This window comes from Entelurus aequoreus, linkage group LG01 (assembly GCF_033978785.1).
Source record: "Entelurus aequoreus isolate RoL-2023_Sb linkage group LG01, RoL_Eaeq_v1.1, whole genome shotgun sequence".
Lineage (NCBI taxonomy): Eukaryota > Metazoa > Chordata > Actinopteri > Syngnathiformes > Syngnathidae > Entelurus > Entelurus aequoreus.
The window spans coordinates 13,426,966-13,444,971 of NC_084731.1; the positions used below are offsets into that span (position 1 = coordinate 13,426,966).

Consider the following 18,006-nt stretch of genomic DNA (forward strand, 5'->3'; position numbering starts at 1 on the left):
GCAGGTGTGTATGAGCAGGTGTGTATGATCAGGTGTAATGTGTGTATGAGCAGGTGTAATATGTGTATGAGCAGGTGTGTATGATCAGGTGTAATGTGTGTATGAGCAGGTGTGTATGATCAGGTGTAATGTGTGTATGAGCAGGTGTGTATGATCAGGTGTAATATGTGTATGAGCAGGTGTGTATGAGCAGGTGTGTATGATCAGGTGTAATATGTGTATGAGCAGGTGTGTATGAGCAGGTGTGTATGATCAGGTGTAATGTGTGTATGAGCAGGTGTGTATGATCAGGTGTAATATGTGTATGAGCAGGTGTGTATGATCAGGTGTAATGTGTGTATGAGCAGGTGTGTATGAGCAGGTGTGTATGATCAGGTGTAATGTGTGTATGAGCAGGTGTGTATGAGCAGGTGTGTATGATCAGGTGTAATGTGTGTATGAGCAGGTGTGTATGATCAGGTGTAATGTGTGTATGAGCAGGTGTGTATGAGCAGGTGTGTATGAACAGGTGTAATGTGTGTATGAGCAGGTGTGTATGAGCAGGTGTGTATGATCAGGTGTAATGTGTGTATGAGCAGGTGTGTATGAGCAGGTGTGTATGAACAGGTGTAATGTGTGTATGAGCAGGTGTGTATGAGCAGGTGTGTATGAACAGGTGTAATGTGTGTATGAGCAGATGTGTATGAGCAGGTGTGTATGAGCAGGTGTGTATGAACAGGTGTAATGTGTGTATGAGCAGATGTGTATGAGCAGGTGTGTATGAACAGGTGTAATGTATGTATGAGCAGGTGTGTATGAACAGGTGTAATGTATGTATGAGCAGGTGTGTATGAACAGGTGTAATGTGTGTATGAGCAGATGTGTATGAGCAGGTGTGTATGAGCAGGTGATATATCAACAGGTGTAATATGTGTATGAGCAGGTGTGTATGAGCAGGTGTGTATGAGCAGGTGTGTATGAACAGGTGTAATGTATGTATGAGCAGGTGTGTATGAACAGGTGTAATGTATGTATGAGCAGATGTGTATGAGCAGGTGTGTATGAGCAGGTGATATATCAACAGGTGTAATATGTGTATGAGCAGGTGTGTATGAGCAGGTGTGTATGAGCAGGTGTAATGTATGTATGAGCAGGTGTGTATGAGCAGGTGTGTATGAGCAGGTGTGTATGAACAGGTGTAATGTATGTATGAGCAGGTGTGTATGAACAGGTGTAATGTGTGTATGAGCAGGTGTGTATGAACAGGTGTAATGTGTGTATGAGCAGGTGTGTATGAACAGGTGTAATGTATGTATGAGCAGGTGTGTATGAACAGGTGTAATGTGTGTATGAGCAGATGTGTATGAGCAGGTGTGTATGATCAGGTGTGTATGAGCGGGTGTGTATGAGCGGGTGTGTATGAGCAGGTGTGTATGAACAGGTGTAATGTGTGTATGAGCAGGTGTGTATGAACAGGTGTAATGTATGTATGAGCAGGTGTGTATGAACAGGTGTAATGTGTGTATGAGCAGATGTGTATGAACAGGTGTGTATGAGCAGGTGATATATCAACAGGTGTAATATGTGTATGAGCAGGTGTAATGTGTGTATGAGCAGGTGTGTATGATCAGGTGTAATGTGTGTATGATCAGGTGTAATGTGTGTATGATCAGGTGTGCATGATCAAGCGTGTATGAGCAGGTGTAATGTGTGTATGAGCAGGTGTGTATGAGCAGGTGTAATGTGTGTATGAGCAGGTGTGTATGAGCAGGTGTAATGTGTGTATGAACAGGTTTAATGTGTGTATGAACAGGTGTAATGTGTGTATGAGCAGGTGTGTATGAACAGGTGTAATGTGTGTATGAGCAGGTGTGTATGAACAGGTGTAATGTGTGTATGAGCAGATGTGTATGAGCAGGTGTGTATGATCAGGTGTGTATGAGCGGGTGTGTATGAGCGGGTGTGTATGAGCAGGTGTGTATGAACAGGTGTAATGTGTGTATGAGCAGGTGTGTATGAACAGGTGTAATGTATGTATGAGCAGGTGTGTATGAACAGGTGTAATGTGTGTATGAGCAGATGTGTATGAACAGGTGTGTATGAACAGGTGTGTATGAGCAGGTGATATATCAACAGGTGTAATATGTGTATGAGCAGGTGTGTATGAGCAGGTGTAATGTGTGTATGAGCAGGTGTGTATGAACAGGTGTGTATGATCAGGTGTAATGTGTGTATGATCAGGTGTGCATGATCAAGCGTGTATGAGCAGGTGTGTATGAACAGGTGTAATGTGTGTATGAGCAGATGTGTATGAGCAGGTGTGTATGAGCGGGTGTGTATGAGCGGGTGTGTATGATCAGGTGTGTATGATCAGGTGTGTATGAACAGGTGTGTATGAGCGGGTGTGTATGAGCGGGTGTGTATGGGCGGGTGTGTATGATCAGGTGTGTATGATCAGGTGTGTATGAACAGGTGTGTATGAGCAGGTGTGTATGAGCAGGTGTGTATGATCAGGTGTGTATGAACAGGTGTGTATGAACAGGTGTGTATGATCAGGTGTAATGTGTGTATGATCAGGTGTGCATGATCAAGCGTGTATGAGCAGGTGTGTATGAACAGGTGTAATGTGTGTATGAGCAGATGTGTATGAGCAGGTGTGTATGAGCGGGTGTGTATGAGCGGGTGTGTATGATCAGGTGTGTATGATCAGGTGTGTATGAACAGGTGTGTATGAGCGGGTGTGTATGAGCGGGTGTGTATGAACAGGTGTGTATGAGCAGGTGTGTATGAGCAGGTGTGTATGATCAGGTGTGTATGAGCAGGTGTGTATGATCAGGTGTGTATGAGCAGGTGTGTATGAGCAGGTGTGTATGAGCAGGTGTGTATGAGCATGTGTGTATGAGCAGGTGTGTATGATCAGGTGTGTATGATCAGGTGTGTATGAGCAGGTGTGTATGAGCAGGTGTGTATGAGCAGGTGTGTATGACTTCCAGTGAAATAGAAGGTGACCCTCCCCTCCCAGAAGCAGCCAATGACATGCCGGCTGGTCCAGTAGTCCCGCCTCCCCATGTTTATGTACAATATCTTACAGGAAGACATCAAAACATTGCTTTTAAAACCAATGACAGAATAAAATACCTCACAGATGATCATAATGATGTCAATATTAATAACAATATTACAAAGGTTTCGTTTTAAAGACTATCAAAATATACATTTTTTTGTTTGTTTCCTGTTTCCGTGATGCTTAGAAAAATGACTTAGTTGGATTTGTTCATTGGAGTTAAAAGGCTTTGCACAAAAAAAAGAAAGAAAAGAAAATCATGCCCGTTTTTGTTGTTGTGGTCAGAATGGGAGTTGCAACAATAGAAGAGTGAGAGAGAATAACTTTAGAAAAAATAGTCTTCTTCGGCTTTTGTCAAAAATGACAACGGTAATTTCAGACCCTTTTTTTTCTCTTTTCTCCGTTTCCAAAGAAAATAACGCATCTGAGGGTCTAACGTAGATCTGAGGGTCTAACGTAGATCTGAGGGTCTAACGTAGATCTGAGGGTCTAACGTAGATCTGAGGGTCTAACGTAGATCTGAGGGTCTAACGTAGATCTGAGGGTCTAACGTAGATCTGAGGGTCTAACGTAGATCTGAGGGTCTAACGTAGATCAGGACAACACACGGGGAGATTATGATGAGATTAGTACAGCAAAAAGAGTTTTTAAAAAGATATTCAGTCGGTGAGCGGAGCCACAGGCAGAGCCTGCAGCCGGCCAATCAGGTTGTGCCGTCACAGCACTCAGCATTTGATTGGCTCGTCAGCAGAAGAGAAGCCCTCAGGTCACCCGAGTCAGCTCAGTGGTAGCCATTAGTGAACGCCGTGGCGATCAGAGGACCCTGCGGGCACACAAGTCTGCGTTCATGCATGTGTGAGGGGGCGGAGTCAGGGAGTGAGAGCCACGTACCCCGAGACTGTGGCCGAACCCTGTGTTGGGGGCGGGGCTAGCCGCGCTGATGTAGCTGCCGACTGAGTCCTGATTGGCTGCTGCGTACAAGTCAGCCATTGGTCCAGGGCTGCTGGTGCTCAGGAAGCCTGTGCGGGAAGGGGCGGAGCCTAAAGAGGGGAGGGGAAAGGTCATTAAAAAGTATCAAAATATGATATTATTTGTCAGAGAAGGATGTATCAGGGTTTTAATGCAGAGCTTTGTTATACATGGGCAAAAACATACTAATATGGACACACAATGTCAGCATTTGACAATTATTATGTTGAATAGTTCAAACTTTAGCATTGGGCTAAAAACATTGGGCCAGGGGCAATAATATATATATATATATATATATATATATATATATATATATATATATATATATATATATATATATAATATATATATATATATATATATATATATATATATATATATATATATACACACACATATATATGTATATATATATATATATATATACAGTATTTGTATATATATATATATATATACAGTATTTGTGTGTATATATATATATATATATATATATATATATATATATATATATATATATATATATATATATATATATATATATATGTATGTATGTATGTATTAGAGATGTCCAATAATGGCTTCTTTACCGATATTCCAATATTGTCCAACTCTTGATTACCGATACCGATATCAACCGATGCCGATATATACAGTCGTGGAATGAACACATTATTATGCCTAATTTTGTTGCGATGCCCCGCTGGATGCATTAAACAATGTAACAAGGTTTTCCAAAATAAATCAACTCAAGTTATGGAAAAAAATGCCAACATGGCACTGCCATATTTATTATTGAAGTCACAAAGTGCATTATTTTTTTTAACATGCCTCAAAACAGCAGTTTGGAATTTGGGACATGCTCTCCCTGAGAGAGCATGAGGAGGTTGAGGTGGGCTTGGGGGGGAATTGTAGCGTCCCGGAAGAGTTAGTGCAACAAGGGGTTCTGGGTATTTGTTCTGTTGTGTTTATGTTGTGTTACGGTGCGGATGTTCTCCCGAAATGTGTTTTGTCATTCTTGTTTGGTGTGGGTTCACAGTGTGGCGCATATTTGTAACAGTGTTAACGTTGTTTATACGGCCACCCTCAGTGTGAGCTGTATGGCTGTTGAACAAGTATGCCTTGCATTCACTTGTGTGTGTGAAAAGCCGTAGATATTATGTGATTGGGCAGTGCCTTTAAGGTTTATTGGCGCTCTGTACTTCTCCCTACGTCCGTGTACACAGCGGCGTTTTAAAAAGTCATAAATGTTACTTTTTGAAACCGATACCGATAATTTCCGATATTACATTTTAAAGCATTTATCGGACGATAATATCGGCAGTCCGATATTATCGGACATCCCTAGTGTTGACTATTGTTAGTTGCATTTTTTTTTTTGCACCATGACTAGGGAAGGTTGTTTGGATTGTGTCATATAAGTTAATGCTGTGCTAATATAATAAAAACATTCAAGGGTTATTGATTGGATTTACTCACATTGTCAACAAGATGGCAGCAAATCTGTTATTTAAGATAAACTTGGAAGCAGTCCACGATGCAAGGCTTTACTGAGCCGTAGTTTCTGGCCTAATTAAGCACTAATTTAATCATAATGCAGGAAACCCTTTCAAACGCAATAAACATTTTTCATGACTGTAGTATGTTATGCTATTGTGATTAGAAGGTGACTAACTTAATTACCCTAAATAGGTTTTAAAATATATATATATATATATATATATATATATATATATATATAAGATATAATGCATTCTCAATATTTGTTAGCAAATATTGTACTTCAATAAATATTGAGCAGTTTTTCCCCTAATTGGGAAAAATTTGGTCTAGTGCAGGGGTCACCAACGCGGTGCCCGCGGGCACCAGGTAGCCCGTAAGGACCAGATGAGTAGCCCGCTGGCCTGTTCTAAAAATAGCTCAAATAGCAGCACTTACCAGTGAGCTGCCTCTATTTTTTAAATTTCATTTATTTACTAGCAAGCTGGTCTCGCTTTGCCCGACATTTTTAATTCTAAGAGAGACAAAACTCAAATAGAATTTGAAAATCCAAGAAAATATTTTAAAGACTTGGTCTTCACTTGTTTAAATAAATTCATTAATTTGTTTTACTTTGCTTCTTATAAATTTCCGAAAGACAATTTTAGAGAAAAAATACAACCTTAAAAAGGATTTTAGGATTTTTAAACACATATACCTTTTTACCTTTTAAATTCCTTCCTCTTCTTTCCTCACAATTTAAATCAATGTTCAAGTAAATTTATTTGTTTTATTGTAAAGAATAATAAATACATTTTAATTCAATTCTTCATTTTAGCTTCTGTTTTTTCGACGAAGAATATTTGTGAAATTTTTCTTCAAACTTATTATGATTAAATTTCAAAAAAAATTATTCTGGCAAATCTAGAAAATCTGTAGAATCAAATTAAAATCTTATTTCAAAGTCTTTTGAATTTCTTTTAAAATTTTTGTTCTGGAAAATCTAGAAGAAATAATGATTTGTCTTTGTTAGAAATATAGCTTGGTCCAATTTGTTATATATTCTAACAAAGTGCAGATTGGATTTTAACCTATTTAAAATATGTAATCAAAATTCTAAAATTATTCTTAATCAGGAAAAAATACTAATGATGTTCCATAAATTCTTTTATAATTTTTTTCAAAAAGATTCGAATTAGCTAGTTTTTCTCTTCTTTTGTTCGGTTGAATTTTGAATTTTAAAGAGTCGAAATTGAAGATAAACTATGTTTCAAAATGTTATTGTCATTTTTTTCGTGTTTTCTCCTCTTTTAAACCGTTCAATTAAGTGTAAATATCATTAATTATTAATAATAACATAGAGTCAAAGGTAAATTGAGCAAATTGGCTATTTCTGGCAATTTATTTAAGTGTGTATCAAACTGGTAGCCCTGCACATTAATCAGTACCCAAGAAGTAGCTCTTGGTTTCAAAAAGGTTGGTGACCCCTGCTCTAGTGGTTTGATTTGCTGTTGACATTTTTTTATGTTTCTACACATTGTAGTTCATGCTTTTTAATGCTATTTTAGGCCTTAATTTTCACTAAATCCATTTTTTGACTTTTAATGAGTGGCCGAAGCCGTGAGTATACACTTTGTCACACACACACACACACACACACACACACACACACACACACACACACACACACACACACACACACACACACACACACACACACACACACACACACACACACACACCTCGAACAACTGCTGCTGCCGCTGCTGCCATTGGTCCATACGCAGTCAAGGGAATGGCTGAAGGGAAGAAAAACACACAACATTACTGCAAGTTCCACATCTCTTTAAACATCAAAATGTCATCGAAGGCGGAAAACCCCCCAAACCTGCTAAATCCAGGAAACACTTCAAAGAAGATATATATGGTGTATCGTGACATGGCCTAAAAATATCAAGATATTTAAAAAAGGCCACATCGCCCAGCCCTAGTCGGTAGGGATGATACTCGAAACCGGGTTTTCCCGGTTGTTCGATAAGAAAAGAACCGAGTCCTCGGACTCGAATCCCTTTTTGAGAACCGGTACCCGTTATCGAGACCAGTATAGTAAAGAAAAAGACTTGGTTCTTTATTCGAATCCCGTCCCGACCAGAAATGCTCCGTGTGACATCACAAGAAATGGCGTCACGTAGCTCAGTCATTAGGCGCAGATAGCGAAAGCAGGAAAAACAATGGACCGGAAAAAGCGCTCCAAGGTGTAATAAAGTTCAAAACAAAAGGTATAATCCAATGAATAACTTTACTGAGAGATTTGAGCAGAGTACAAACACATGACCAACACTTTTACCACCAAGCGGAAACATAGCAACCAGGCTAGCAACGCACCTCCTTTACGGCAGCTGGCGCAACGTTCTTAAAGCAACCGCAGCACATACATATATATACAACATATCTCCCTTTTTTAACTTTTGTTTTTCTTTCCTTGTAAACAAAACAAAATCACACTGTATATGTGTTGTCTGTCTAATTATAAATAATGAAGACGAGGCATGTTGGCTGAGTTCTTGACGTTTACTTTCACAGCGTGCTCATAACCTCATTCTTAGCTGCCGGGTGGCGACATGCAACAACACTTTTCGGGGCTACTGCGCATGCTCGTCACTCCCGTTGCATGCCGGGTAGTGTAGTTGTTATATTCCTAGCTCATAACATCACACCTTTCCCCCTATAAAGAAATAATGTTAACTCAATAAAGTGTATTTCTTTTTTTAGCTTTAGCTTTTAATCTTTTAGCATTGTAACCACATTTGCAAACAACTTCTCTCTTCATAGAATTTTCTTTCCATGAAGAAATAAAGTGTAAAAATGTCAAAGCATCATAACAAACAGTTATGTCAAATAGCAGCAGAAGTGCACTTTTTGGAGAGCTGTATTATTTTCAGTTGTGTGCCCAAGGGACTGATTTTATTTAACACTATATTATTATTTATACACCTATAGTGATCACAGAGACAGGTTGTTTTTGTGTTACTGTATATATTTGTTTTTCTGAAAAATCCCACTTAATATACTTGGGGTAACAGTCAATATTTATTTATTTTATTTTATTTTTTTAGGGGGGTAACAATCAATATTTGTGACCCGTGCTGGCAAAATGAGTCGGAATGCGCACAGGCTAATTTTGACCTACAGGCAAATAAGTGAAAAAAATGTATCTTGGTTGAAATTGAGATTTTCACAAAAATGAGTCCATAAAGCCACAATCTAGCGATCCCAATCATCGAAATAGCAAGAAAACATCTTAAATCACCTTTATTTGAAGGTTTTGTGCGAGGTATGTCTTCAGAAATTAGTCCTTTGTGTTAAAATTCCTTGAGAAAATCAAGAGTTTTCAACGCTCACTCGCGGCAATAAGGGGGAATCCCCCTAGCCATATTTGCTATCATTGTGACGCCAAGTTTACCTACTTTCTAAAAATGAGCATGGAATTCCCGATGACGCCATTCTGAACCAATATAAGTCGAGTTTTTAAACCTGTCCCGACGTAAACAAATCCGGCTTGTTGCTAAGCGGTCGCTGTGAGGCGTACCCTCATTGGTTGAATCACCCCGCGCGGTGCATTGTGGTATCATTGCAGCGCCCTGATGAAAAACAACACACAGTAATTCGAGTAGAATATTTGGTGAAAAAAGGTGATTTTCGAACATTTCATTATTATTTTTGTGGATAAGTTAAGACTGTTTTACATTCCGTGATGGATTTAGAAGGTGGAGAGGGTACACAGGCGGTTGCAAGTGCGCTAAATTCACTGCAGTCGGCGAATCTTCTTAGTGCTGCTGGTCAGGAATATTACGGACAGCTGACCAGCTGACAAACTGACCAGTGAACAAAAAAACTGTGACATAACAGTGTTGACATTTTTGTACATAACCGTTTTCAATAGAGTTGAATATATATTTTTCCTTTAAACATGGGATTTGACTTTAATTGTACCAATTTTGGTGTTGCTACAAGGACTTTTAAGGTATGGTTGCTATGGAGTTTTGTTTTGGAACATTCTGTTCTGGAACAGTAAACTTTAAGCTGGTTTTTCTCAAAACGGACCCTCAAACTTGGTCGACTTCAATCGGATGTAACTCGGTCATTTTCTGTCCGATTCCAACAAACCATATATCATTTTGAAGGTCTCTAGATCAGGGGTCACCAACCTTTTTGAAACCAAGAGCTACTTCTTGGGTACTGATTAATGCGAAGGGCTACCAGTTTGATACACACTTAAATAAATTGCCAGAAATAGCCAATTTGCTCAATTTACCTTTAACTCTATGTTATTATTAATAATTAATGATATTTACACTTAATTGAACGGTTTAAAAGAGGAGAAAACACGAAAAAAATGACAATTAAATTTTGAAACATAGTTTATCTTCAATTTCGACTCTTTAAAATTCAAAATTCAACCGAAAAAAAAGAAGAGAAAAACTAGCTAATTTGAATCTTTATGAAAAAATTAAAAAAATAATTTATGGAACATCATTAGTAATTTTTCCTGATTAAGATTAATTTTAGAATTTTGATGACCTATTTTAAATAGGTTAAAATCCAATCTACACTTTGTTAGAATATATAACAAATTGGACCAAGCTATATTTCTAACAAAGACAAATCATTATTTCTTCTAGATTTTCCAGAACAAAATTTTTGAAAGAAATTCAAAAGACTTTGAAATAAGATTTACATTCGATTCTACAGATTTTCTAGATTTGCCAGAATATTTTTATTTTATTTTAATCATAATAAGTTTGAAGAAATATTTCACAAATATTCTTCGTCGAAAAAAACAGAAGCTAAAATGAAGAATTAAATTAAAATTTATTTATTATTCTTTACAATAAAAAAAATTTATTTACTTGAACATTGATTTAAATTGTCAGGAAAGACGAGGAAGGAATTTAAAAGGTAAAAAGGTATATGTGTTTAAAAATCCTAAAATCATTTTTAAGGTTGTATTTTTTTCTCTAAAATTGTCTTTCTGAAAGTTATAAGAAGCAAAGTAAAAAAAATTAATGCATTTATTTAAACAAGTGAAGACCAAGTCTTTAAAAAAATGTATTGGATTTTCAAATTCTATTTGAGTTTTGTCTCTCTTAGAATTAAAAATGTCGGACAAAGCGAGACCAGCTTGCTAGTAAATAAATACAATTTAAAAAATAGAGGCAGCTCACTGGTAAGTGCTGCTATTTGAGCTATTTTTAGAACAGGCCAGCGGGCTACTCATCTGGTCCTTACGGGCTACCGCGTTGGAGACTCCTGCTCTAGATGGAGAATGTGTAAATAACAATAACTCAGTTTTTAAAATTTCCTCATTGTGACTCCATTTTGCCAGCACAGGTCACATTTATTGATTTATTAGATTTTATTTTTTACATATATAATAAAAGTGAGCTTTTGTTAAACCAAATATTGTGTGTTTTTTTCCATATACAACAACCTATTTGGACTCGATAAGAGAATCGATAAGGAATCGGTACGATAAGAGGATTCGATAATAGGCTCAAACTCGATAATTTCTTATCAAACATCATCCCTACTAGTCGGTACCTATAAAAGTACCAAATTCGGTACCCATCTCTAATTGTGTGATACCTGCAACTTATTTAAAACGGCTATAAAAAACAAAAAAAGTACAGTAAGCTATTTTGGTTAAAAAATAGACAGTTAAGCTATATACACTACCGTTCAAAAGTTTGAGGTCACCCAAACAATTTTATGGAATAGCCTTCATTTCTAAGAACAAGAATAGACTGTCGAGTTTCAGATGAAAGTTCTCTTTTTCTGGCCATCTTGAGCGTTTAATTGACCCCACAAATGTGATGCTCCAGAAACTCAATCTGCTCAAAGGAAGGTCAGTTTTGTAGCTTCTGTAACGAGCTAAACTGTTTTCAGATGTGTGAACATGATTGCACAAGGGTTTTCTAATCATCAATTAGCCTTCTGAGCCAATGAGCAAACACATTGTACCATTAGAACACTGGAGTGATAGTTGCTGGAAATGGGCCTCTATACACCTATGTAGATATTGCACCAAAAACCAGACATTTGCAGCTAGAATAGTCATTTACCACATTAGCAATGTATAGAGTGTATTTCTTTAAAGATAAGACTAGTTTAAAGTTATCTTCATTGAAAAGTACAGTGCTTTTCCCTCAAAAATAAGGACACTTCAATGTGACCCCAAACTTTTGAACGGTAGTGTATTCTAAAATATAGGTCTCATCTTCTCGATGTCACAGTGGCTCCCAAATGGATGAGATGCAAAGGAAGGGCAAACAAAGCTGATCCAGTTAACATTTGACTTTTTGCCATGAAATATATTCAGTTCCCACTAACCTGCCAGCTCAGCGGGGTGGGAAGATGCCAGGAGGGGGGTCCTCTCTAAATGGAATTCTAGAAATAGAGAAGGTCAAGAGAGAGAGAGAGAGAGAGAGTCACAATCCAGCAGCCTGGTTCTAGAGAGAGCCACATGACCCCCGTTTGAAGGCGAGGAGAGCAGCAAACTTCTATTGTGGGGACCGGCAGGAAGGTTGGGAACAAGGAGGGGCTGTTTAGCTAAGGGACACACGTGCGTTACATAAACAAACAAAGTCTACATTTCGGAGCAGATCCAAGTTCAACAGAGAGAAACTTATTGAAATTTGAAACCATAACAGAGAATACTTGAAGTAAGCGGCACGCCTTTAAGGTTGCTGGAAATGTGTGCAGGGTCTTTGTAGTTGCAACACAGCTGTATCCACTGCATGCCACAACCCGCATCCTTTCTTCTCGCCATTTGGCTTATGCAAAGTGAGAAAGGGGGTGTAGAAAGTACACTCACCTGGGAACTGGTAGGCGTAGCCAGGCGCGATTCCAGAGTAACTGCGGCTGGTGTAGGTGGTAGTCTGGAAACCTGGGTAGCCTGTTAGCACAAGGTTTTATTTATCGACTAACAACATTAGCAATGTAGACAAACTGGGCTTTTGTCACATTTGACATGAACCAAACATTTACAGTAGAAGTCAAACTGCAAAACTATGCATGCTGTCCACTAGAGGGAAGCAAACACCTGCAAGTTGTCTGCTTGAAGCCCTGACCTTGTCACTTAAACCAGGAAGCACTTTCACATTCTTTAAAGGCCTACTGAAATTACATGTTTTTATTTAAACGGGGATAGCAGATCCATTCTATGTGTCATACTTGATCATTTTGCGATATTGCCATATTTTTGCTGAAAGGATTTAGTAGAGAACAACGACAAGAAAGGTCGCAACTTTTGGTCGCTGATAAAAAAAAAGCATTGCCTGTACCGGAAGTAGCGTGACGTCACCGGAGGAAGGACTCCTCACATTTCCCCATTGTTTACACCAGCAGCGAGAGAGATTCGGACCGAGAAAGCGACGATTACCCCATTAATTTGAGCGGGGATGAAAAATTCGTGGATGAGGAAAGTGTGAGTGAAGGACTACAGTGCAGTGCAGGACGTATCTTTTTTCGCTCTGACCGTAACTTAGGTACAAGGGTTCATTGGATTCCACACTTTCTCCTTTTTCTATTGTGGATCACGGATTTGTATTTTAAACCACCTCGGATACTATATCCTCTTGAAAATGAGAGTCGAGAACGCGAAATGGACATTCACAGTGACTTTTATCTCCACGACAATACATCGGCGAAGCTCTTTAGCTACTGAGCTAACGTGATAGCATTGGGCTCAAATGCAGATAGAAACAAAAAAAATAAATCCCTGACTCGAAGGATAGACAGAAGATCAACAATACTATTAAACCATGGACATGTAAATACACGGTTAATAATTTCCAGGTTGGCGAAGCTTAACAATGCTGTTGCTAACGACGCCATTGAAGCTAACTTAGCAACGGGACCTCACAGAGCTATGATAAAAACATTAGCGCTCTACCTACGCCAGCCCTCATCTGCTCATCAACACCCGTGCTCACCTGCGTTCCAGCGATCGACGGAAGGACGAAGGACTTCACCCGATCATCCGTGCGGTCGGCAGCTAGCGTGTCTGCTATCCAAGTCAAAGTCCTCCTGGTTGTGTTGCTGCAGCCAGCCGCTAATACACCGATCCCACCTACAACTTTCTTCTTTGCAGTCTTCATTGTTCATTAAACAAATTGCAAAAGATTCACCAACACAGATGTCCAGAATACTGTGGAATTTTGAGATGAAAACAGAGCTTTTTTGTATTGGATTCAATGGGGTACCAATACTTCCGTTTCAACAATTGATGTCACGCGCATACGTCATCATACATAGACGTTTTCAACCGGAAGTTTCGCGGGAAATTTAAAATTGCACTTTATAAGTTAACCCGGCCGTATTGGCATGTGTTGCAATGTTAAGATTTCATCATTGATATATAAACTATCAGACTGCGTGGTCGGTAGTAGTGGCTTTCAGTAGGCCTTTAATATTTCATAAATGTATCTTTACTTAAGGAAGTTAATATTCAAGCCAGTTGCAAAAAAATACAAAAAATATATAGACTTTGTACGCTAAATCAAAGAAGATGTCTTACCAAGCATACCGATACCCAACATGAACGCGTCCATCCCATAGGGCATCACTCTGGATCGACCTCGGGCTGAACTTGTAGGGGTCATCACCTCTTTGGGCTGCGCTTTCTTACACTCCACCTGCAGGCGCGGCAGGGAATACAAGTTTAGTCATTTGACAAGAAAAATTCACTGCTTATAAGTAGAGATGTCCGATAATATCGGACTGCCGATATTATCGGCCGATAAATGCTTTAAAATGTGATATCGGAAATGATCGTTATCGGTTTCAAAAAGTAAATTTTATGACTTTTTAAAACGCCGCTGTGTACACCTAATGAAGTAGCATTTGTGTTCCTCTTGCCTACAATTTTCCGACAATATAAGATATGTCTGGGTTTGTTGGTTGGTTCGTCTGTTATTAATTACGAGAGTTTAGGATGGAAGAATAATAACAACATGGGAAAGCGCAGCAGGCTCATAATTTTAAATACAGCTTCTGTATAAGTTAAAGACCTACTGAAATGAAATTTTTTTATTTAAACGGGGATAGCAGATCCATTCTATGTGTCATACTTGATCATTTTGCGATACTGCCATATTTTTGCTGAAAGGATTTAGTATAGAACAACGTCGATAAAGTTCGCAACTTTTGGTCTCTGATAAAAAAAAGCCTTGCCCCTACCGGAAGTAACGTGACGTTGTCAGTTGTTCACTTCCTCATATTTTCCTATTGTTTTCAACGCAGCTAGAGCTATTCGGACCGAGAAAGCGACGATTACCCCATTAATTTGAGCGAGGATGAAAGATTCGTGGATGAGGAACGTGAGAGTGACGGACTAGAATGCAGTGAAATACATATCTTTTTTCGCTCTGACCGTAACTTAGGTACAAGCTGGCTCATTGGATTCCACACTCTCTCCTTGTTCTATTGTGGATCACGGATTTGTATTCTAAACCACCTCGGATACTATATCCTCTTGAAAATGAGAGTCGAGAACGCGAAATGGACATTCACAGTGACTTTTATCTCCACGACAATACATCGACGAAGCTCTTTAGCATGAGCTAACGTGATAGCATCTGTCTCAAATGCAGATAGAAACAAAATAAATAAATCCCTGACTGGAAGGATAGACAGAAGATCAACAATACTATTAAACCATGGACATGTAACTACACGGTTAATAATTCTCAGCCTGGCAAAGCTTAACAATGCTGTTGCTAATGACGCTAAGGCTAACTTAGCAACCAGACCTCACAGAGCTATGATAAAAACATTAGCGCTCCACCTACGCCAGCCAGCTCTCATCAGCTCATCAACACCCGTGCTCACCTGCGTTCCAGCGATCGACGGTGCGACGAAGGACTTCACCCCAACACAGATGTGGTTGGCGGCTAGCATCGGCTGGCGCGTCTGCTATCCAAGTAAGTCCTTCTTGTTGTGTTGCTGCAGCCAGCCGCTAATACACCGATCCCACCTACAACTTTCTTCTTTGCAATCTCCATTGTTCATTAAACAAATTGCAAAAGATTCACCAACACAGATGTCCAGAATACTGTGGAATTATGAAATGAAAACAGAGCTTTTTTGTATTGTATTCAATGGGGAAGCCATACCTCTGTTCCCCTGGCTACGTCACGCGCATACGTCATCCTCCAAAGGCTTTTTCAACCGGAAGTTTAGCGGGAAATTTAAAATTGCACTTTATAAGTTAACCCGGCCGTATTGGCATGTGTTGCAATGTTAAGATTTCATCATTGCTATATAAACTATCAGACTGCGTGGTCGGTAGTAGTGGCTTTCAGTAGGCCTTTAAAGTCCCAACGATTGTCACACACACACACACACTGGGTGTGGTGAAATTTGTCCTCTGCATTTGACCCATCCCCATGTTCACCCCCTGGGAGGTGAGGGGAGCAGTGAGCAGCAGCGGGCGCCGCGCTCGGGAATCATTTGGTGATTTAACCCCCAATTCCTAACCCTTGATGCTGAGTGCCAAGCAGGGAGGCAATGGCTCCCATTTTTCGTAGTCTTTGGTATGACTCGGGCGGGGTTTGAACTCACGGCGGACACTCTAACCACAATGCCACTGAGCTGGTTAGGATATAGGATAGCTGGTATAGGATGTAATATTGGACTCCTGTACCTAATGAAGTGGCATTTGTGTTCCTCTTGCCTACCATTTTCCGACAATATAAGATATGTGTGGGTTTGTTGGTCGGTTCGTCTGTTATTAATTACGAGAGTTTAGGATGGAAGAAGAATAATAAAAGTTGAGTTCAAGCAATAACAACATGGGAAAGCGCAGCAGGCCCATAATTAATACCCTTCTGATATTATCTTAGTGAAGGCCGAATTTTAGATACAGCTTCTGTATAAGTTAAAGTCCCAACGATTACCTAATGAAGTGGCGTTTGTGTTCCTCTTGCCTACCATTTTGTTGTTGATCTCATGGAAGTGGATCTCACACACTTTCTCCACCACATCTTCGTTCTCAAAGGTGACGAAACCAAAACCTGGAAGACACAAGAACATAAATCTGGTGAGTACCATTGTAACCCAAAAATATAACCTTGCTATGTATCTGAGCTCTGATGAGCAGATCTAACAGAGTCGTGTCGGAAATGAGATCCAATCTCGCACGGAGGAACAAGACTATTACAGGCTGATGACATGGACAGGAATAGACTGGACAGGAGTGACCGCCGTCCAAAAGACTTTTCCTCACCTTCCATCACAGCAGAGAAGCAGCAATGTGAGACAGAGCTCACATGGCCCGTCAGCTGTTGTGCTGCTTCTTCAACACCTGAAATCACCGCCGTTTCCCACTCCACTCATCTATTGGTTGTATTCAGTCACCTGACTTTTGAACTGAAGTAAACTAAGTGGTGGGCCACCAAACCAACACGGCTACTGTGCCGCGAACTGTCTGAGTATGCAAGGGGCCTAGATCTTACGCTAAAAGTAGATACTAGTGGTGTAACGGTACGTGTATTTGTATTGAACCGTTTCGGTAAGGGGGTTCCGGTTCGGTTCGGAGGTGTATCGAACGAGTTTCCACACGGACATATTAAGTAGCGTAACGCGCATTGTGTAAACAATGCATTGTTTACTCAAAATGCCGGACATTTGAGGCATTTAGCCCGTTAGCTGCTAGCATGCCGCTAACGGGCTACGATAGACTGACCATACGTCCTCTTTTGCGGAGCTGTCAGGGTGGAGTTCCTTAAATGCCTCAAATGTCCGGCATTTTGAGTTAGGGTTGCATGTATTTTCAATGTACGTTCAGGGTTAAGAAGGGGTTGAAAACAAAACAAATTGTGAGGGAGGGGCAGAGACAGAGAGAGAGAGAGAGTTATAATAAACGCGCATGCGTCGCCAGGCTCTGCTTTTTATCCATAGATTTATCACATTTAATTTTTTATTATCTATAGCAGGGGTGTCAAAAGTGTGCCCCGGAGGCCATTTGGGGGCCACAGCTAATGTTTTAAAGGCCCGCGGCACATTCTAAAAATACTATTAAAATAAACAAAAACATAACAAAAGTGAAATAAAAAAGCTTAAAGGTTAAATGTAATTTAGAAAAAGTTGCAATGTTGACTAATAAAACAAAGCTGTTTTTTTTTCTTTCAAACTGTCATTGCTCAAAACATAATATTGAATCAAAATTAGGGATGTCCGATAATATCGGCCTGCCGATATTATCGGCCGATAAATGCGTTAAAATGTAATATCGGAGATTATCGGTATCTGTTTTTTTATTATCTGTATCGGGTTTTTTTTGGGTTTTTTTATTAAATCAACATAAAAAACACAAGATACACTTACAATTAGTGCACCAACCCAAAAAACCTCCCTCCCCCCATTTCAGTCCGTAAGCACACATGATAGTGGACCAGCAGCACGCACAATTAGTACTAACCTTTAACAGTTAATTTAACTCATTTTCATTAATT

The 18,006-nt window shown here is 39.4% G+C and overlaps 1 protein-coding gene across 2 annotated transcripts in view; it reads right to left on the minus strand.

Annotated features, from left to right (window-relative positions):
• Positions 1-1,193: 1,193 nt before the first annotated feature.
• The window catches only part of LOC133648165 (RNA-binding protein Musashi homolog 1-like), a 109,916-nt gene continuing 93,103 nt past the window's right edge, over positions 1,194-18,006 (minus strand). For both annotated transcript variants that reach the window (XM_062043978.1, XM_062043968.1), the window contains exons 8-14: positions 16,484-16,566; positions 14,070-14,187; positions 12,366-12,446; positions 11,882-11,938; positions 7,234-7,290; positions 3,935-4,083; positions 1,194-3,866 (exon numbers count right to left, since the gene is read on the minus strand). In XM_062043978.1, coding sequence (XP_061899962.1) covers positions 3,825-3,866; positions 3,935-4,083; positions 7,234-7,290; positions 11,882-11,938; positions 12,366-12,446; positions 14,070-14,187; positions 16,484-16,566 — 587 coding nt within the window. In that variant the 3' untranslated portion in view covers positions 1,194-3,824. The remainder of the gene's footprint in view (positions 3,867-3,934; positions 4,084-7,233; positions 7,291-11,881; positions 11,939-12,365; positions 12,447-14,069; positions 14,188-16,483; positions 16,567-18,006) is intronic.